This window comes from Corapipo altera, unplaced genomic scaffold (genome assembly GCF_003945725.1).
Source record: "Corapipo altera isolate COAL_440 unplaced genomic scaffold, ASM394572v1 0, whole genome shotgun sequence".
NCBI classification, from domain to species: domain Eukaryota; kingdom Metazoa; phylum Chordata; class Aves; order Passeriformes; family Pipridae; genus Corapipo; species Corapipo altera.
In genome coordinates, this window is record NW_020884872.1 from 6,091,466 (window position 1) to 6,110,687 (window position 19,222).

Sequence of the window (19,222 nt, forward strand, 5' to 3'; positions counted from 1 at the left end):
TAGAAATTCATATCACAGTCAGGAATTCAGACTTACAGTGTGTACTGAGTTTGGTGTTGCCTTCAGAGGAGAGAGCAAAAATAAATTGAAAACTGAGGTGCTTCTGCTGATGTATACTTTATGAGAATAGTGCAATTTCTTTGTAAATTAATGGGGATTAGCACCACCTGCCTTCCCTGGAATAACGAGGAATATCTGCAAAGTGCTTGTGGATGTAAAATACTAAGACTGCTAAATGCTTTAAGCAGTAAAATAGAAAGCTCTATACATGATGTGTCCTTACTGCTGGACAGTTTCTCCTTCTAGTAGAATCAAAACCAAAGATATCCTCCAAAACACAGCACATCATTAGATTAGTAAATGTTCCTTGGAACCGTTGTTTGTATTAATTATCTTGGATCCAACAAATAAGGTCTTAGTTTTCCAGACTGAATGATTGGACATTAACAAAATAAAACCTGAAAAATAGGAAGAGGCAACATTGAAAATACTTCATTAAAGTGAATTTTGAAACATTCTCTGCACAATTAAGATTTTAAAGCAGCTGATAGAAAAAAAGGTTTATTCTCCCAGTGACAGCTTCTTCATTCACATCCTTTGACTAGAGCTCCAGAAGTAAGGACACACCTTGTTTGCCTCAGTTCATCAGGGGGTCACATGCTCAAATCATAACAACTTCAGCACTTATAAGAGAACAACAGAGCTGGATGATAATTTAAAGAAGGGGGAGCAATTTAAAGATCACTGTTTTTCAGTTGTTTCTGAAATTTGAAAATAAATAATTTTCCATCTGAATAGACGGAGGTTTTCTTTCAGCAGGACACATCAGTATGATTTCTGAAAACTGGTGAAAGAAATCCATATGGAATACTTTTCTTCTAGAAATGGCCATTTTGACCACAGTTCCATAGGCATATGGTAATTTAGATGAAATTTTGGTTGGTAATCATAGTGCAGGTGAATATTGAAAATTTGTTTAACACCATATTCTGAAAGTTTCAATTTTCTGTTTCAAAATTGTAGGTGTTGTATTGTTTTTAAGTTATAAGTAGAGAAAAATTACCAAGTCGTATCATTTTGACTACTACCTGTACTGAAAGTAACTTTAAAGGTCTAACTCAAAACTTTTCAGCACTTCTTTTCCAATTTGAGGGAAAACATATTTCTTTGGAAAGTGCCAATTTGCTTGCAAAACAGACCATGTGTGTTGTGCACAGTCCTACTGGTATTATCCAGGTTTTTGAAGGACTGTTTGAATTAAGGAATCACTGTGCCTCCTTGGAAGGGAATTCAGCATCTCTGAAACTGTCTCAATTGTTCTAACTTTGCTGCCTGCTGCAGCACAAACATGGAAGTGGATTTTACTTCCATTGAATCCAGCATGATGACCTCTGACTTGGGCAAGGCAATCAAACAAAACTGGAGTGTGACTACATGCTGACATGTCAGCAATTACATGAGAAGAGGGAAAGTGGGTAAAGTTATTGCCATGCTACTCAGATACTCAGTATCTATGTAGGTGTTTGGAATATGTGGTTTAGAAAAAAAGATGTAAAACCAGCTGTTTTGATAACATGGAGAAGACAGAACAGTTTAAATACTCTGCTCACTGAGTCCTTCTGCTCAGTCTTTTCTCAGTGCCTGTTCCTTCCTTTGTTTGGGAGGGGACTGGAAACGTTGCTGTCTCTAAAACTCTTTGATTGCTGGTCCAGCTGTTCTACACCACTGCCTTGCACGGTGCCTGCCAAGGCTGCACCTTGAGTTTTGGCATAGGCAGAAATTGTCTTCTCTAAATCTGAGAAAAACCTGCAACCACTGATGTATTGATTAACCTTGGATCAATTTGTACTGCTCTGGCAGTGTCATTGGGACTTTAAATACTCTTTTCTAGATTGCTTTGGACTGACACAAAGCTGTAGACACACTTCAGCATAAGTGGGAGCGAGGCACAATTCCTGTGTCCTGGCCCTTAGTGTGACTCATACCAAATTTCAAATAATTGCTAGTTAAAACAACATTGCTTTCTGGAATAAATGGGAGAAAACTATTCTCAGACAATTCATTCTGCCTTTAAGGTAAGTAGAGCATGACAGATATAAGGACATCTCAGATAATCATACTTGAACTCAACCCCAATTTAATGACTAAATACTTATATGTTTTATGTTAAAAATGGGTTTAGCAAATAAACCCTTGTTAGAGCACTAATGCAGCAACATGAATATAGGTTGAAAGCCATACTGCTCCAGTTCTGTTTAATCTGAGTTAAAATTTATTTTAATGGCCTATTTAGGAAGAAATAAGCATTTAAGCATTCTTACACACAACAGGAAAAATTGGTTCCTAAGAAATTTCCAATCTGCTAATTATGAGTATTTAAGACAACGTGGTCCCATATGAATGAGCCTAGCTGTTGGAACATTTCATTGGAGCCAATGGTGAAAAGATTAACTAATCTTTTAATAATGAGATTTATTATTTGAGAATCCAGTGAGGTGCACTAACATAAAATGAGGACCAAGTTATTAGAACTGTACTTTAAACGTTTCGACTTCTGCTTTATCAATGCAATGTTTGAAGCAAAAGTGGATGTCCTTTTATGTAGCTGGGATAAACTTTCTGAGAGTGCATGATCTGATGATTTTTGTTTGATTGTTTATGTTCTTGGTAGGAAGCAATTTTTTTTCAGTAGCAAGCTTCCCTCCAAACTTAACTCAGTGCTGATTTATGCATTTGAAGTGAGAAAAGGAAGAAACTAATAATACTCAGCAGTTCAGTGTTGCCCTACATCTTGACAACATGCCTGGTTGGTTGCAGAATGTTTGTCATAGAATGGCTTGGGTTGGAAGGGACCTTAAAGATCATTTCATTCCAACACCCTTACCATGGGTGGGAGCACCTTCCACTAGACCAGGTTGCTCAGATCTCCATCCAACCTGGCCTGAAACACTTCCAGGGATGGGGCAGCCATAACCTCTCTGGGCAACCTGTGCCAGTGCCTCGCTGCCCTCACAGTAAAGAGTTTTTTCCTAATATCTAATCTAAATCTGTTCTCTTTCAGAGTGAAGCCATTCCCCCTTGTCCTGTCACTACATGCTCTTGTAAAAAGTCCCTCTCCATCTTTTTTCTAGGCTCCATCTTTTTTTGTCCCCAGCACTGTTCTCCATCTGCTCATCCCCCAGCCTGGATTGATACCAGGGATTGCCCCGACCCAGGTGCTGCACCTTGCACTTGGTCTTGTTAAACCTCCTGAGATTCCCATGGCCCACTTCTCGAGCTTGGCCAGGTCCCTCTGGATGGCATCCCATCCCTCAGGTGTTTATAATCTCTGTCTTGCTTTCCTCTCTTAAGTTCCCTGTGGCTGATGTTGGCGTCCTCCTCATGAGACTGAAGGACAAGACGGAATCTCGTTCCAAAGAAATCAGAAAGACGTTTGCTACTGCTGACCCTGAGCAGACCAATGTCATTGACTATGACACTTTCAGGTAAGACAGTGGATTTGGGGTTTTAATATTTAGTGAAGGCACATTCCCCCAAAATGTGTAGAGCATGACTGGTTTTTTAGATGACAAATGGCACAGATTTGTTTTGCAGTTGCTTGGAGATTGTGAAAAAGAAAGTGAAAAAATAATAAAAAAAAAGAGAAATGTGATAATTTTGAGTAAGCTGAAAAGCACAACTCAAATCTGTCTACTTTTTATGGAGCTGGCACGGGGTGTTGTGAAGAAGGCACAAGTCAGCAGTAATATATACACTGAAATATAAAGAAAAGTCCATCCTAAGAGTCAAACAGATTAATTAGTAATTTTGAAATTAAAGGAGGAATGTCTGTGTTGCCTCCCAAAAATGATGTTTTTGGGTTTTGAATCACTGATGAAGAAAAGAGTCTTGATGGAACCAGGGTGTATTGAAATTACAGGAGGCAGTGGTAAGCATGTTTAAAAAAGACTGGAAAGCAGTAGTGAGAGCAGTAATTAATAATTGGATAGTGATTTCAGCATAGATAGAGGGAGCAGGAATCTGAATTCTGGCAGTGATCCAGACATGGCAATGGAGAAATATATAGAGACTTGAAAAAGGAAACGGTGCTCAAATACAAGCTGATTTCAGCTTATCCCACAGCCAGAATACTTGAGCATGTGGACAGTGTTGGGTAAAGTTAATTATGTGGAACAGAGGAGAAAATTTTACTTAAAAGAATTTGGTTTTCACAGAAGTGATATACTGTGTATTTAGGAAGAGTCATAATAACTAAAGCGTACAAGTAGATGTATATTGCTTGGAATGTCATCCCCATAGGAATGTTAAACGAGGCAGAAGAAACTGCTTCAGAAATATCTCAGAAAAACAATAGATCAGCAGAAGATTCTTCCAGCAACTCAAAGTGAAAGTAGTGAGAAATTAAAACAAGCTGCTATTTAGAAATGAAAAATAAGTGTTTAATAGGTAAGATTTGAACTAAGGCCACAGTTATTGGCAGCTTCTGGTCAAAATATTTATGAACTCAGATATTTTACTCAACAGAGGCAAGAGTCTGAATTGTTAATTGCACTAAGAGGGAAAATGTTATTACTAGAGTAAGAAGGGGAGAAAATTGAAAGGTAATCTCTGTCTGGAGAAAGTTTTTAGCACTTGGAGAAGGGTTTTAATTTATGTAAACAGTAGCTATTTAAAATCAAATAATTATGGCTTTAATTTAAATTATGAAATAATCATCTGCAAAACTTTGTCAAACGTTTGGACCATTTGCATGAGGAAGTCAGGGAAGCACACTTTTGGAAGGGATGACTCTGCTTTTAAATATCAGAGAAAGATTTTTGTTTTACCAAGAAGAGGCTCAGTTGGGTGTAAATTTAATCATGACCGTATTCTGTGCAGCTGTGAACAGCCCAGCTGTTTAATTTAGGGTGGTGCAATTCTGTGGCATGGAGAGAGATGTGTCTAATTGTATGGTATTGAGGGACTTTGCTTCAGCAACAAAAAATGCAGTAGCCCTCTCCATAGCAATAGAGCTGGGGAACCCACGTGATAAAGGTTTTCTTGGCCTCAATACTCACCTGGGTCAATCTGAACACCCACTAATGGCTTACATCCCTCCTGCAGAGGGAAGACAGGGGGTCTAACAGGAAACATGTGTCTTATTTTAGAATGAAATAAGTATTTTTTATGACAAAGATGACAAAGACGAGAGCACTTCTTTGCATCTATGAAAAGTCAAAGATATTTTTCTGTGAATAGAATATGTATTTTTCTTTCATTTTTTTTATTGTGTACATCACTGTTTATTTTTAATCTGTCATGGCATTTGATGATTGTAAATAACTACAAATGATTATTTTTAGTACAGGCAATTATCTTTGTGACAGCTTCAATGATAATCCTCTTTTCTTATCTTAAATACAGCTAAAGCTTCACTGTGCTCTCAATTTGACTGTTCAGATTTCTTCCTTTCTACCTATGTAATTTTCTATGAGCTGCATTTAAAAATACACCTGGAATTATGATGTAGCGAAGCAGAATTGTAATTACACAATTTACTTCAACTGCTTTGAGAATCCAAATCTATGGTACTTCATCCAGAAAATAAATATATGATGTACACTGAAGCTACCCCTTAAGCTATCATTAAAACTATTGAAAGCTTTGTTAAAAGGAGAACAAAGAATAACTAAAACTTAGATGCCTGTGCATCACACAGCCCTCTCCAGTCTATTTTTTCCCATAAGCTACTGGCAAGATTGTTTGCTGTTACAGACAAAGAGCCATGTGGGTCTAACAAGGATACCTATCTTCAATTCAGCTTGAGAAGCAGCTCTCTTAAGCAGTTAACTATTATTTGTTCTTTCTGTAATAAATTCAGATTGCAATCTGTCTTATTCTTCTAGAACAAAAAAAAAAGTAAAACAAAAGATAGCAAAACTGTGGGAAAAATTATTGCAGCTTGTTTCTTTTTGTCAGGAAGAGTTTGGATGTTTAGAGTTTAATTCTGTTTGTAAGTCTTGAGTCCCACTCATTAGTCCCTGGCAATCACTAAAATATTTCTTAGTTCCCAAATGAGACAATAATTTTATCTGTGGGTTCTGGTGATTTGATTGTCACTGACTGGATTGAGAAAATAAAAGACTTTTAAAATCCTGACACTGGAAAAAAATCTGTGCCGTATATGGAAATCCAGTATGTGGAAATATTCTGGTGGCTGATGTTATCTCCACGCTTCCAGCTCTGCCAGCCCAGGGATTGGGAGTGCCAGGCTTATCAGGCAGCATTGTCCTCCTCTTTGTGTTTGCAGGATGCAGGACAGAGACTCCAGTTTTGACTGGATCTCTGAATGCTGCTGCAGTATAAATAATAATATCCAGTAAGTGGCATAACAATACTGAGAAGATAATGATAGTATCAGCAGATGGACTAAGTTTTGGTCATTAAGTTTGCATGATCTCAAGTAGGGTTTGCTGCTGTCAACAACTTGTCTTTTTCTTGTATTTATTTCCTGCCACTGCAAGTAAAGGGTTGTTCTGATTTATTTAATATGAAAAAAGCAGCAGTTGAATCAAAGTAGACACTCTACAGTGTTTAGCATTCTTTTTTTAATAGCTGTGTAAGTGCAATCATATAGAGGGATACCTTCATTTGAACAGGACCACACGAGCCTCTGAGAGGATGCAAGTGAAAAATTATGTTCCTTGTTAAAATTTTGCAAATTTGGAAGGGTCCTAAGTTTCTGCGCTTTCAGGTCACATGTGGATGTGAAGAGACCCATCACCAGATTAATTCAGCAATTTAAGTATTCTCCAGCCAGCAGTTTGAGTCTTGTGTCAGAACTTTGTGAATCACTACTAATTTCTTCAATTGTTTTCAAGGATCAGTGTGTAATCACAGTGATTCAGTATCCTCAAGGGTACCACAAGTTACAGCACTAATTGCATCAGCAATTATGTTGAAGTTTATTCATAATGCAGTTTATCCAGAAATATTATATGTAATTAATCTAATTTTGATTGAGACACGTAGGCCTATGTTGATGCTTGCTGATAAAAAAGATCTTGTTGAACGTGAGTGGACCAGGGGCAAATGTTTGGGATCATAGAGCCAATGTAGTTACACCAAGCCAGGTTTGACAAGAGAACTTGTACAGCTGAGGGGACTGACAGTGAGTGCCAGCTCTGGCCTATCAGATGATCTTGGGAACATTTCTTCTGCCTTGGACTGGGCTGATTCCTCTGAGCAACACGTGCAGTCTTGGGAGAGCACATCTCAGGCTCAGCCCTACATGGGGTAGGATTCTCTGCTTTCAGTGTCCAAGCTTAAACTGGTCTTGCTGCTGCCTCCAGTCTTACATTCTTTTCAGGAGGGTTTGTGATTACAATTTGAATGTAATTTTCTTCCTCTCTCTGTGACCCATTTCTGCTTTTCCCTGAAAGCTGCCCATCAGGCCCAGCTTTCACAATGCTTTGTGAACTTCCTCTGCCATTGTTATTTCTCTCTCTGTGTTTTATGCTGCTGTTGTTGTGCGTGCTTTGTGTTTACAGAGAATTAACCCTGTGCTGCAGAATGCAAAATACAATTAGGAACAAAACAGAGCAATACCTTGTTATTTCACTGTCTTGTTGTATAAATGCAGTGACAAAATTCACTCTGCTAATATTCCATACCAGGATGGCATCTCTTGTAAAACTCTTCAGTCATGATTAGTATGTATTTTTGTATTATAGCCAACTGCTGAGGAAATGTGGACATTCTTTCTCCCAGAGATTTAGTGATTGGTTTTAACTCATTTATTTAAAACTAACGTAGGCTGTTGTTTTTGTGAGCAGAAATTGGATAGTCAGCGTCACTGGCGGAGCCTTCTCAGAACACGAAATTATGACTCTTGGACGTCACTACGGTGTGAGAGATGACTGTCAAACAGACCTCACCTTCCTCCTTGCAGGGGCTCATGAAAAACTGAAGAAAAATAGCTTTGAAAATTTTGATCAACTGTCTGCAGTGTTTATGTACTACGACCGTGAAAAGTAAGTTTCCTTTATTTATCCTAAGCTGTTATTTTGGAAGCTCTGCTTGTAAACCGACCAACCTGCTGTTTGTTGCTGAGCAAATGATATGTTGTGGCTAAAGAATATTATATGTAATGTTAAGCCTCTCTCAACACCTGAGAGTAGACAAGAAATGGACAGACGTTTTGCCTCTTTTTCATTTTGTGTGTGGACTCTTTATTGTAGGTGCTGCATTGAACGTTCTGTGACATCACAGGCAAAACACAGAAGTTTAAATCAAAGAGGAAAAATAGTGATTTTAGGGATAAAAGAAAGGATTTGGATTCTTTATGCCACTCATTTGCCCTTTTTGTTTTGTAAAGAATCACAGGGATCATTAAGGAATCATCTCTCCCTCAGTATGGGAGAGAAAGACCACGATGTGACTTTCAAGTTTCATGGTTTTGTAATAGTGAAATTTCATAAAACCTTGCTTTCTTTACCTCTATCCCCATATTCCTTATGTGTTTTCCTATTCACAGAAACATTCATTTGAAGCAAACCTGGAAAATACCTAATGTATGCTTCTACCCCTCTGTTTCTGATGTGCAGATGTGGAGTGCTGCCCTATGAGACGTGCAGGACTATTTGCAAGTCCTTTAGGTTGCCACTGTCTGATGAAGTTCTGGAAACTTTACTGACTGGGTAAGTTAAGGGCAGATAGTGTGAGCTGCATGCATGGATGCAAATCAATGCTAAATATCTACTGCCCACACAAATCTTAAGAATTTGTCATTTATTTAATATGAATCACTTCATGATGAAGATTTTGTCCTGATACACATGCAGACTTTACTTTTTATAGAATATTTATAATCGAGGTGCATCCATCTTAGCAACTTCTCCTCATTTTGTCTGGCATGATAAATCATCTGGGGTTTGGCACATTTCTATGGAATTAGTCTTTTAGCAATCAGGTATACTGATACCATTTTCAATGAGATTCACTTTTTTTGCTTTAGTTTTTCATGTGTGTAAGGTAAAAACAGTAATCTTATGAAAGCACATTATGTGAGTTTTAAGAAACACACCAAGGTGAATCCAATGAAATGTCCTTGAATCAAGTAGACAGCATTAGTAGTCAATAAATTGGTTTGTCGCTCCTATTAGCCTCACCTGAAACCCATTTTATTATAATTTTTGAAAAGGAAAAGGAGTGTTGGCATGGTTTTGGTGCTTTTCCCCAGCACATTTAACTGTTTTGAGACAAACTGCTTGGCTAGTTCTGTTAATGGGAATAGAAGTGAAAAGAACTAGTATTCAGTACACTTGTATTGAAGACTAGAGTTCAAAGTAAGCTGGGGTGCTCTGAACACTGATGTCTTGTTGAGTTTGGTTTTCATGGCCAGGTTTTCTGGTAGTAGGTGTAAATGCATACTCGTTGGTTTCTTCTTTCCCTTGTAGGAAAACAGGAGCAGATCTTGTCTTTTTGTCATGTTTAGATGCTTTCAGGTAGATATGCTTCTTGATTTCAGGAGGAGTTGCAAACTAAGTATCTGGGTTTATCAAATAATGTAAAGACCCTTGTCAGGCAGAAGTGTGGAATCCATTTTAATAAAGCTTCTTCGTACTGCAAGCAAGAATTCCACTTGAAATCAAAACCAACAAGCCTGCTTTAAGAAGCCTAAGGGGATATTTTTCACAAAACCTCCATTTCTATACCAAAAATGTTCAGAACAGTGTCTTGCAATAGCGAGATAACACAACTTGGGCAATTTGTTTGCTGTTCATCACTTCTGACAGTGAGCATTAGTCATCAGAAGCATGTCTGAATTTCAACAGTAAACTAAAACTTATTTTTTAGAACTCCCACCAAGCTACCCAACACAATTGTTGGAGGATAATAGACATCTTGTATCAGACAAGGGGTTCTTATAGTTTCCACTTCTTAAGGGCTGAAGTTGAATAGATGCACAAGGGACCGAAAGTTTTTATTTGTGTACTAACAGTTCTGATGAGAAACAGGCAAGCCTAGGCTCCAGGGACCTGTTTATTCCTTGTGAATTTGTACTAGGGAAAGCTTTTGTGCCCTGAACCATTTCTCTCCTGAAGAGTCTGAGTGTAGTCAGTTAAAAAGGAAAAGCCCAGTACACTATAATAAAAATCAGACATAAGCTTAGAAGACAAGGAGGAGATGAAGGGCTGACTTTCACCCAGCTTTAGCCAGGTACCCATGACAACTGGAGGGGGTTTCAGCTGCTGTAGGTTCTTTCTGTAGGTGATGGAGAAGGAGAGAGTTATCTCCTCAGTCGGTATAAGAGCTGGATTTCTAAGTTACCATCTGTTTTCCTTGGCTTCTAAAGGGGCTGTGGCCAGCCTGTCTTACAGATTTCTGTGTGAGAAAGGTAAACAGTGTGAAGCTGGGCCTTGGAAATCAGTGTGAGAAGTGCTTCCTATGATATTGAGCCTTGTGTAATGCCAGTTCTAAGTTACACCGTCAGCTGCCTCCAAGGTAGCAGTTTACACGGTGTCACAGCACTGCAGGTGATAAGGAACATTGTCACATACTTAATAATATGTGCACTTGGCATAGCTCAGGAAGTTTATTGCCTTATCAGGGAAAGATTTTTTTGAAGTCTATTCAATAGGAGTTAATTTCCAGTAATCTGGAAATCAAAGAGTTTTATTGGCTCAATGAGATTTAGACTTTGCTCTTGCTTTCCTCCTGCTTCATGTGGTTTTCTTCAACACTGAAGAATCATAAAACAGGCAGATTTATTGTTCATAAAGAACAGTCTTGCTCCTGGGGAGGGTGCCATTCAGTGTGGGTGAAGTTTGTCAACAGTATTCTTTCCCTGTTTCTTTTTGTTTAATGAGGAAACGTGTAATTTTGTGTCTGAAGCAAGGGGTAGTTGTGGTCCTACCCTGTGTATTTGTATCTATGAAGGAAGAAAGTGGTACAATGAAAGTCGTTGAGTTCCCCACAGAATAAGTATATATAGCTAATGCACTAGCTGGACCCTATTCAGCTATAAAGTGATGCTGGACAATGTGATCAGATAATAGTTGAAGACTGAAGCTGTGTGTTTATTCAGCTTTGCTATCTGAGATTAGGTGGCAAAGACTTTCTGCAGGACGTAATGACTCTATTTTTCCATTTTGAAAGGTAATAAAGTATTTATTATTTGCATTTGTAACTTATACTGCAATGATGTGTCACTTATTAAAGGCATGGGATGGGACTAGAAATTACTGTCTAATTTTGTGGTCACCTCCAAATGACCCAAGACTTTGTTTATTGTACCCAAAGACCACTCAGTTGCCACATAGTGCAGGGAGAATTATCTCAAAGACTGGGGTTTCATGAGACATTTTCATATTGTCTGTCTAGTGTTAATTTATACTTTTAATTGTGGGATGGTGAAATAGTAGGATTTGGGTACCCAACAATGTATCCATTTTTCCAGTTTACCTGAACTGGCATGTTAAAAAGTATTTCCTTTTGTCATCAGCATTTCCTCACTTTGTTTTTGTCACAAAACAATACAGAACTTTTAATCACAATGTATTAAGGGATGCAGATGGTACACAATTGTTTCTGCCAGAAAACTACAGTAGTCATTATAAGCATTTCTTTAAATTTATGCAGGCATAATGAACAATTATAGTTTGTTTAATAAATAAATTTTACCAAATTGCTTAAGTAATGAATTTAGGTGGGGGTTTTTTCTGTCATTTTTATCGACTGCAATGCTAAATGTATGCTAACAAGGACTTAAAAAGAGGCAGTCCTTTGCCAGAGGATATATAAACAGCTGGCAGAGAAGAAAAGAAAAAATGGGGAGAAGAAAGAGTGGATGACAAGTTTACAAGTATTACGTGTTGATTATTCTGCATTAATTTACATGTTAATTATATGCCCCCTTTTTTTTATAAATATGTATTTTAATTTTTTTTAAAAGCAGCTGTGTAATTTTTCACTTGTCTACACTACCAAGGTGAGTCTGACTCTGAAGGGGGCTTGTGGTTTTGAAAAGGTGAATCCCTGGTGCCTCAGGTAGCAGTGCCTGACAGCAGTGGGCTTCCTACATGGTCATCCCAGTTCTCAAGTCACTAATAAGTCAGGCCAGGCCACTCCTACCTGCTCAGTTTTTCCCTGGATTGTAGTTGGTTAATAATTTTTTACCTAGTTGCCTACCTGTAATGTTTTTTTAGGGCTGACCTTTTTCTTTCAGGAAGGAAACCCCCTTTTCCTGCTACATCAAGTGTCCCAGTAGCAGGAGCAAGAGTGGAAATGGTCCCAAAATCTTTTTCCTGCACTCTGTCTTGTACTTGTTACCTTTGATGCCTGAGACTCCCTATGCCATTTGTGGTGAAAAGACTCTCTAACATTTGTATTTGGATCTCTTAAAACAAATAATTTCTATTATTCAATATTTTGAGGAATTGATGGTTCAATTCATGGTTGTTCCAGACATGAATAAATGTATACACAAGATGCTAGCCATGAATTAATTCGTGCTGATAGGCTGCCTGGACTTGTGCTTGCTGGTTTAAATTTTCCATATGAGCAGTTTATGACACTTTAGGTGTAGACCTGTGACAATTTAGTCTCTGTACACCTGTGTTGCACAGAGACTATCAAACAGGCTGAGGAATCCTAACATTTTCTCCAAGGTTAAAGTAGCATGATGCTTCTGCTCTGTTATTATCAGATTAATTTCTCAATACACCTTATGAAAAACAAAGGAATTTAAAAAACTCTGCAGGTACATTTAAATTTTCACATAAATGTTTGGGTTACAGATTTCTTGATGGGAAAGAAAAAAAAATATTAGGAAGTAACCTTTACTCGCCAAAACATCCTCAAGAATGGTCATAATGTGATTTAACCAGATTTTTCACATATCTGGATTATTTAATTACAAATGTGTTTTTAGAAGCAGAAATATGACATTATATTTGTAATGTCAAAGAAAAATAAAAAGCCCTGCAAACTATGATAGGGATGGGGGAGTGACTTTCATAGCCTAAAATCACATGCATTGGTGAAGTCATAGGGCAAAACTGAGGAGGACCATGGTTTCAAGCTATCTTTGTTGCATCTTCTTGATAAGACAAATCTAATTTCCTTTCTTGAAGAGCACTGTCAGTCTCGGTCTTATTAACTCCAGCCACTGAAATGTATGACATCTCTGTCCTAATAATGCACAAATTGATAACATCTCCTCAGTCCATCTGGATGCTCTGTGCCAAATCACTGATGTGTGCTTTTAGTAGATTGATACAATAAGTCACAGCAGTAAGGAGACCTAAGGAGTAGATTTTTTTTTTCTTTCTGGATTATCTAGAGTAATATTTTAAGCTGCTTTCTGTAGCTATTTAAATATGGGATTTAGGAATCCCATTCCTCTGCCCATGTTAAAATCTTTGGTATATAGTTAATTTCATGCCCGTGTTGTCATCTCAGTGCTGGGTCATCAAAGGACTTTTCTCCTTGTTAATGTTTGTTAAAAGCAGAAGCAATGCTTTCCTCAATTTCATTGCCTTGACATAAAAATCAAGTGCTTACATGCCTTCACTTGTTCTTTGTTTAAAAATCCTGCTTATACAGCTCTGACCCCTGGCAGGAGAATTAATCTTTTGACTTTTCACAATGAGCAAACATTGTGATAACTACATCATAGTAAAAGGAAAAAAAATTTGTTGTGATAGTTCTGAAATTCCAACCTATGTGCCATTGCTTTTCTTTTTTCCAAGACGTATAAGCTTTTTGATTGTCTTATTACTTCTAATGCAAAACTCCTTTCTTTTCCCTATTGTCACCTTCAAAAAAAACCCCCTGCAACTAACAAGCACATCCCGGAAGTGGGAATGATAATTTTCTCAAATATTGGATGTATTCCCCAAAAATAAAGCTTTATGGAAGTGTTAACTTGCATGTGAACTATGATAAAGAAGCAAGCTGTCGTTGGAGGGTTTCCCATGTCAGTGTTTCAGGCTCCATTTAGTGCTGGTAGCAGTAGCATTCTTTTCTGACTTTGCTTTCATGTTCAGCATAACTCACTGTACTTAACATTCCAGTTTATCACTAGCATCTCAGTTTATGGCTCTCAGTATATTTTATTATTATCTCTCCTGCTGACTATTAAATGAAAGGTGTGGGGGGAGGAGAGGGAGAGGATGAGCTGCAGTTTATTGAAGTTTATTTTTGTCACCGGATCTATTTCTCCTCCGGTGTGGTTTTCCAAGTTTGTGCTATAAATTCTCCCTTAAAGCGCCTTCATGCTTAATTTTTATCAGAACCCTCTGCAGTTATTTGAAGGGATTTGAGGCCCATGTTTTGTGCACTGCTATTTCTTTAAGAGCAAGGGAAGATGATTTCCTAAAAGACTCGTTTCCTGGAGATGATCTTGCTCCCGTGCAATAGTATTTGTCTCAGGGCAGAGTTGTTTAACCTAATGTTTTGCACAAAAATAAGAGGTATTGAGCCTTGCTAGGTGTTTATGTCTCCCCATGGACCCCAGTGAAGCACAGACACTTCCAGGGTGTGCTTTTGTGCCCAAACTGTGTCCCTTTCACAGGCAGGTGGTGTTAGGTGAGACAGGTGTCATTCACAGAAGCTGCCAGTGCTGTATTTATAGCAGAGCAGTTGAGCTGTTCATTTCAAGAATGATTTAAGCTTCAGCTTGAAGGTATCTTTCAACATTTGACTGGTGCTGCTGAAAGAAGAGTGTCTGAATCACCTCAGTGTTTTGCTGAATTGAGGACTTCTATTTCTGAAGCTGCTTCATCCAAATCAATGGCAGAAGGATGATGTGGCTTACAAATCTGTCCTTTCAGGGTAAGGATTTTAGAAATTGGAGGGAGGGAAATATCATTTTCCACATGTGCCTGTAGACCTTAGCTGGCAGCATATATATCTTCACGCATTTAGGGGACAGTCATAACAGACACAAAGATGTATTTATTCCATGGAAATAAAGAAGGGTGCCATAAACCAACTTCCAAATGACAAGGCTTGTGATTTTAAAATATGGCTATTGTTTGGTAGGTTAGAGAGCTGTGTGTTTGTCAGTTGTAAACTTAATCCAAGGCATATGCAAGCAGCATTTCTGAAGGATTGCTTATTTTCAGGAAATAATTGTAGAAGTCATAATAAAGCAGGTCAATTGTGTTCCAACATGTCTTTCCTATCATCCTGTTTCTTTTCTGCACAAAAGATTCATACACTGATCATCCCAACCCTGTTTGTCACAAGTTGTGAGATCCCAGTATTGGAAAGGGTTGGGCAATGCTTCAACATTAAAGTGAAATTGGTTGAAATGAAATAAAAATAAAGAAGTTGAATTCTACTATAAGAGACAATAATAAGGTGTAAGAATATGGAAAAGAATGTACAATACAGAAGCTCCTCACAGCTTGTAATGTGTTTGCACTCCTGCCAGTGTTTGGAAACAAAGGAGTAAAAAAAATTATTATCCAAAAGGTAATGTATTACTGTGCTGTAGATAACATTATATAACTTTGTTAAAAATTCCCTTTAACCTCGAATCATCTTATGGATATTCTGCTTAGGTATGAAGATGACCATAAGCAGGTGAACTATCACATGTTTGTGCATGGGCTGAACTGGAGAGAGAATCAAATCCGTCCTGTCCCGACAGTAAAGGGTCGTATCAAGGTAAAACCAGTGTATCTGATCAAGGGAATAGTACAGCACACTGATACAATTTTTCCAGCTGTAACAAGAGTGTTTTATTCAGTGGACGCTACAATATTTTTTCATATTTGTGTATTTATGCCTGTTTTCTTCAAGTAATTAACTTTTTCTGAGAGGTTTAGGATGAAACAGAGCAGTCAAACAAGTCTGAGGAGATGCTTAATAGCTATCACATCTCTGGAACATCTTTACAGAAGAAAACAAGAAGAGAGTGAGAAACATGTATTTGTCCATGGACAATGGGCATGAATGCTGTTTCCCCCACAAATAGCATTGTCACATGTCAAATGATCTGTTTTCTTGCTGAAATACTTTAAGCTCCACTGACACTGAAGCAAATAACTATGAATTTTGTATAACTCCAAAGAAAATTGTACACAACACACCACAGCACTGGTAGTTGTACACTGAGAGAAGTACTGATGGATCCACGTTGTATATGTGCACCAGCCTGCTCCTTAGAGTAAATAAAAATGTGGTATCAACAAACTGCAGAGATTAATCTGATCTTGCCATCTTGTGCTGAGTGGAACATTTTAAAATAGATGGTCCATAAGGCAATTATGCTGAATTTTAAAAAAACTTCGTAACAGAGATAAATCCAAAGCCCTTCTGCCAACACATCATTTTGCTGTTCTGGCCTAGCAATGTGTTGTACAGGACGTGTTTGATTGTATTCAGACCATTTAGAAACATAGCATTCTTTTGAATTCAAGTTCAATTGTGACATAGTTTAAACCAGTATTCCTCAAGCACTGTGCTACTAACCTGACTTCTCACTCTTACCTGACTTACCAGCTCTTTCTTCTGTAGCATCTCAAACTGTCAGTGATGTCTGAGGGCCCAGTTCTCTGGGGGCTTGCTCTGCTTTCCATGGTGGTTTATTTTTCACTTTGTCATTGAGAAGAATTTTTCCATCATGTACAGATCAAATAAAAGCCCTTCCACATGTTTTATGCAGCAGTCCTGTGGTTCAACATGTGCATTAGTTTTTGTTCAGGGGGTATTCTTTGTTTTTACAGAAGAATTCTGTGCTTAGGTTATAACTCAGTATTTAAACAGTGACTGCTGTCAGTGAATTATGTCAGGGTAGGGACTCGTGGGCTTCAGCACCACAGACTCAGAAAGAAACTCAGAGCTCAGAGGATTTTTGCCTTCAAGTTGGTGCTAAGCTCTTTACCCAAAAGCAAGGGTGAAAGAAGAGAAGGCACAGATATTCTTTCTGTTGAATGTTTTTGACCATTTTTATTCCCTCACAGAGTGGCTTTCATAGCCACTGAGCACCTCTGGTAGGTGAGAGAAGGAGGTGGCTCCTACATGGTGAAGTTGGGGTGCAAGCAGTGGTGGAACCAGGAGGCAGCCTTCACACTGAAGGTGGGGAGGGAAAGGTGCTTGTGAAACAAGCAGGGAGTTGAAGTGGACATTGGTGGTGAAACATGTTCTGATCAGAGTACAAGGTGAGGGTTTGCTTGGGTATGCAAGAAGTGTTGTCTTTACCTGGAGGGCAGCCAGTGGATGCACTTTAGGGTTGTGGCTGATGCCTGAGATCCCAGTTGAGAGCGGTACATGGAGTTATGGTACAGGAAGTTTACAGCTGAAATCAAAACGGAAGGAAGAGCGTCAATAGAAGTTATAATCGATCATCATCGTGCTGGGAGAATCAATTCCCATCAGCTCCAAAGCTTTGCTGTCACTGTCATACTGACATCCCACACTGTTTTTGATGGATGCCAGTGTAGTTTACTGAGTTTTATTGATTTTGTTATTTTGTTAGTTAGCTGCAATGCCTAGGCTGTCTTTGGTACAGTACAGGAATATTTTAACAAGGAGGTAAATGCAAAATGGAAAAAATCAGAGAAAGGAAGGAATTTAAATCTTGTTCAACTTTAGAATTCAGTTGTCATTCTGTACATGACTTACCATGAATTAATAGCAGTATTTTGGGGCTACAGTACCTGTATTTGACAGCTAGATTTCTGCAGCAGAGTTGTGATTATTTAGCTGGCTTTTTTTCTTCTTTCTCTCTATCTTGTTATTTTGTATGATTTTTGGTGTTAAGACATGGATGAATTTAGAATTTCAAATATAAGCATCTTAATAAAGAAAATGTAGCATTATTTAATTTGAAAATGTCTATAAAAGGGCTAACAACAGAAAATATTTTTAATAAAATATTCTGCAAGATTGATAAAAATGTGCATGTAGTAATCTTATAAGAGGATGTTCTATATAAAGACACAATTTTTCACAGATTTGTCTGTGGAACTGAAGCAGCTCATTCAATCTTATGTTGACCAACTTTTAATTATTCTCATTTTCATTATGATATAGTAAGATATTCTCTGCATTATTTATTTCAGAAGCAAAGTGACTGGAGCCAAATACCAACATGCCCTCCTGTGAAAGTGGTCAAATACTTACCTCTTCTGGATGATCTGTTTGGCAAGGAAGAATAATCTCATCTGTGCAAGGCGCTGCTTTTAGATTAGTGCTTCAGCTCCAAAGATTTTGTAGACAGATACTGAAAACATTTCTTGTAAAACAAGAAAATATATAGGTTTTATTACATTTAATTTCTCGTTCAAGCACTGATGCATACTTGTGTGTTTTTGGAACCTCTTTTAAATCAGCAGTACTCTGTCATACTTATACAAGCATAATTAAAACTATATCCTCTGATCTTTGTGTCTGGTTATATGGAGAATTTGCAAGTACTGAAAAATCTTTGAGTCAAATAGTGCACAATCTGACTGACCCTGCTTTGTTCTGCAAACAAATGTTGTTGGATGACCTCTTCAAATGTTAGGTCGAACTGCATTAGCACAATAATGCAATTGCATTCAAATTTCCTCCCTTGCCCTTCAGCTTATATCTGTGTTTTTGCTGTATCCCCGTGGTGATGCTCGAGTACTGTTTGTGTCAAACTTTGTTATTTTGTGGAGGAAATGCCAGCAAGGTTTTCGCACAGTATAAAGTTGCTCTGGTATCTGGGATAATTATAGCCTTCCAAAGTGGAAGCAAATGTTTTGTAGGCACGACAAGGAAGCTGCCAGTTCTTGCTTTTTGTTTGCAATGTGACTCAGGTTAGTAGCCACCCAAGCTTACTTGGGTGGGACATGTACAAAGAGAAGGTGTTCCAGTACAGTTTTAGGGTGCAGCTTCTTGCAGCAGAACTGCACTTGCCCTTTGAAAACTAATTGATGCCTTTCTTTTTGCTTCATGACTAAATGGGGTTCCTGTTAGCATTTTTGTATCTTTTTAAGCTTATGCCATCTGAAAGCCATGATTAGATCTGAATTTACTGTATATTCTTATGAGAGAAGTAATTCCTCCAGTTTAAGGAATGGAAGAGGTGAAGTGAAGGCGGAGCTGACTCATCCAGGTGATTCCACAGGGGGAGGGGAAGAGGTGTGAGCCTGGGAAGCCCACACTTGCAGTACCCTGCATTTTCTGTAATCTGAAATTACAGTTTGGGGAAGAATTCTTTGATTTAGAAAGATGAGAATTCAATGTATCCAAATCCCCA

The 19,222-nt window shown here is 38.1% G+C and overlaps 1 protein-coding gene across 1 annotated transcript in view; it reads left to right on the plus strand.

The window, feature by feature from the left end:
- Positions 1-18,375, plus strand: part of EFHC2 (EF-hand domain containing 2) — a 60,259-nt gene extending 41,884 nt beyond the window's left edge. The window contains exons 11-15 of the mRNA XM_027645085.1: positions 3,352-3,485; positions 7,815-8,012; positions 8,586-8,678; positions 15,552-15,657; positions 18,057-18,375. Coding sequence (XP_027500886.1) covers positions 3,352-3,485; positions 7,815-8,012; positions 8,586-8,678; positions 15,552-15,657; positions 18,057-18,152 — 627 coding nt within the window. The 3' untranslated portion in view covers positions 18,153-18,375. The remainder of the gene's footprint in view (positions 1-3,351; positions 3,486-7,814; positions 8,013-8,585; positions 8,679-15,551; positions 15,658-18,056) is intronic.
- Positions 18,376-19,222: the final 847 nt, after the last annotated feature.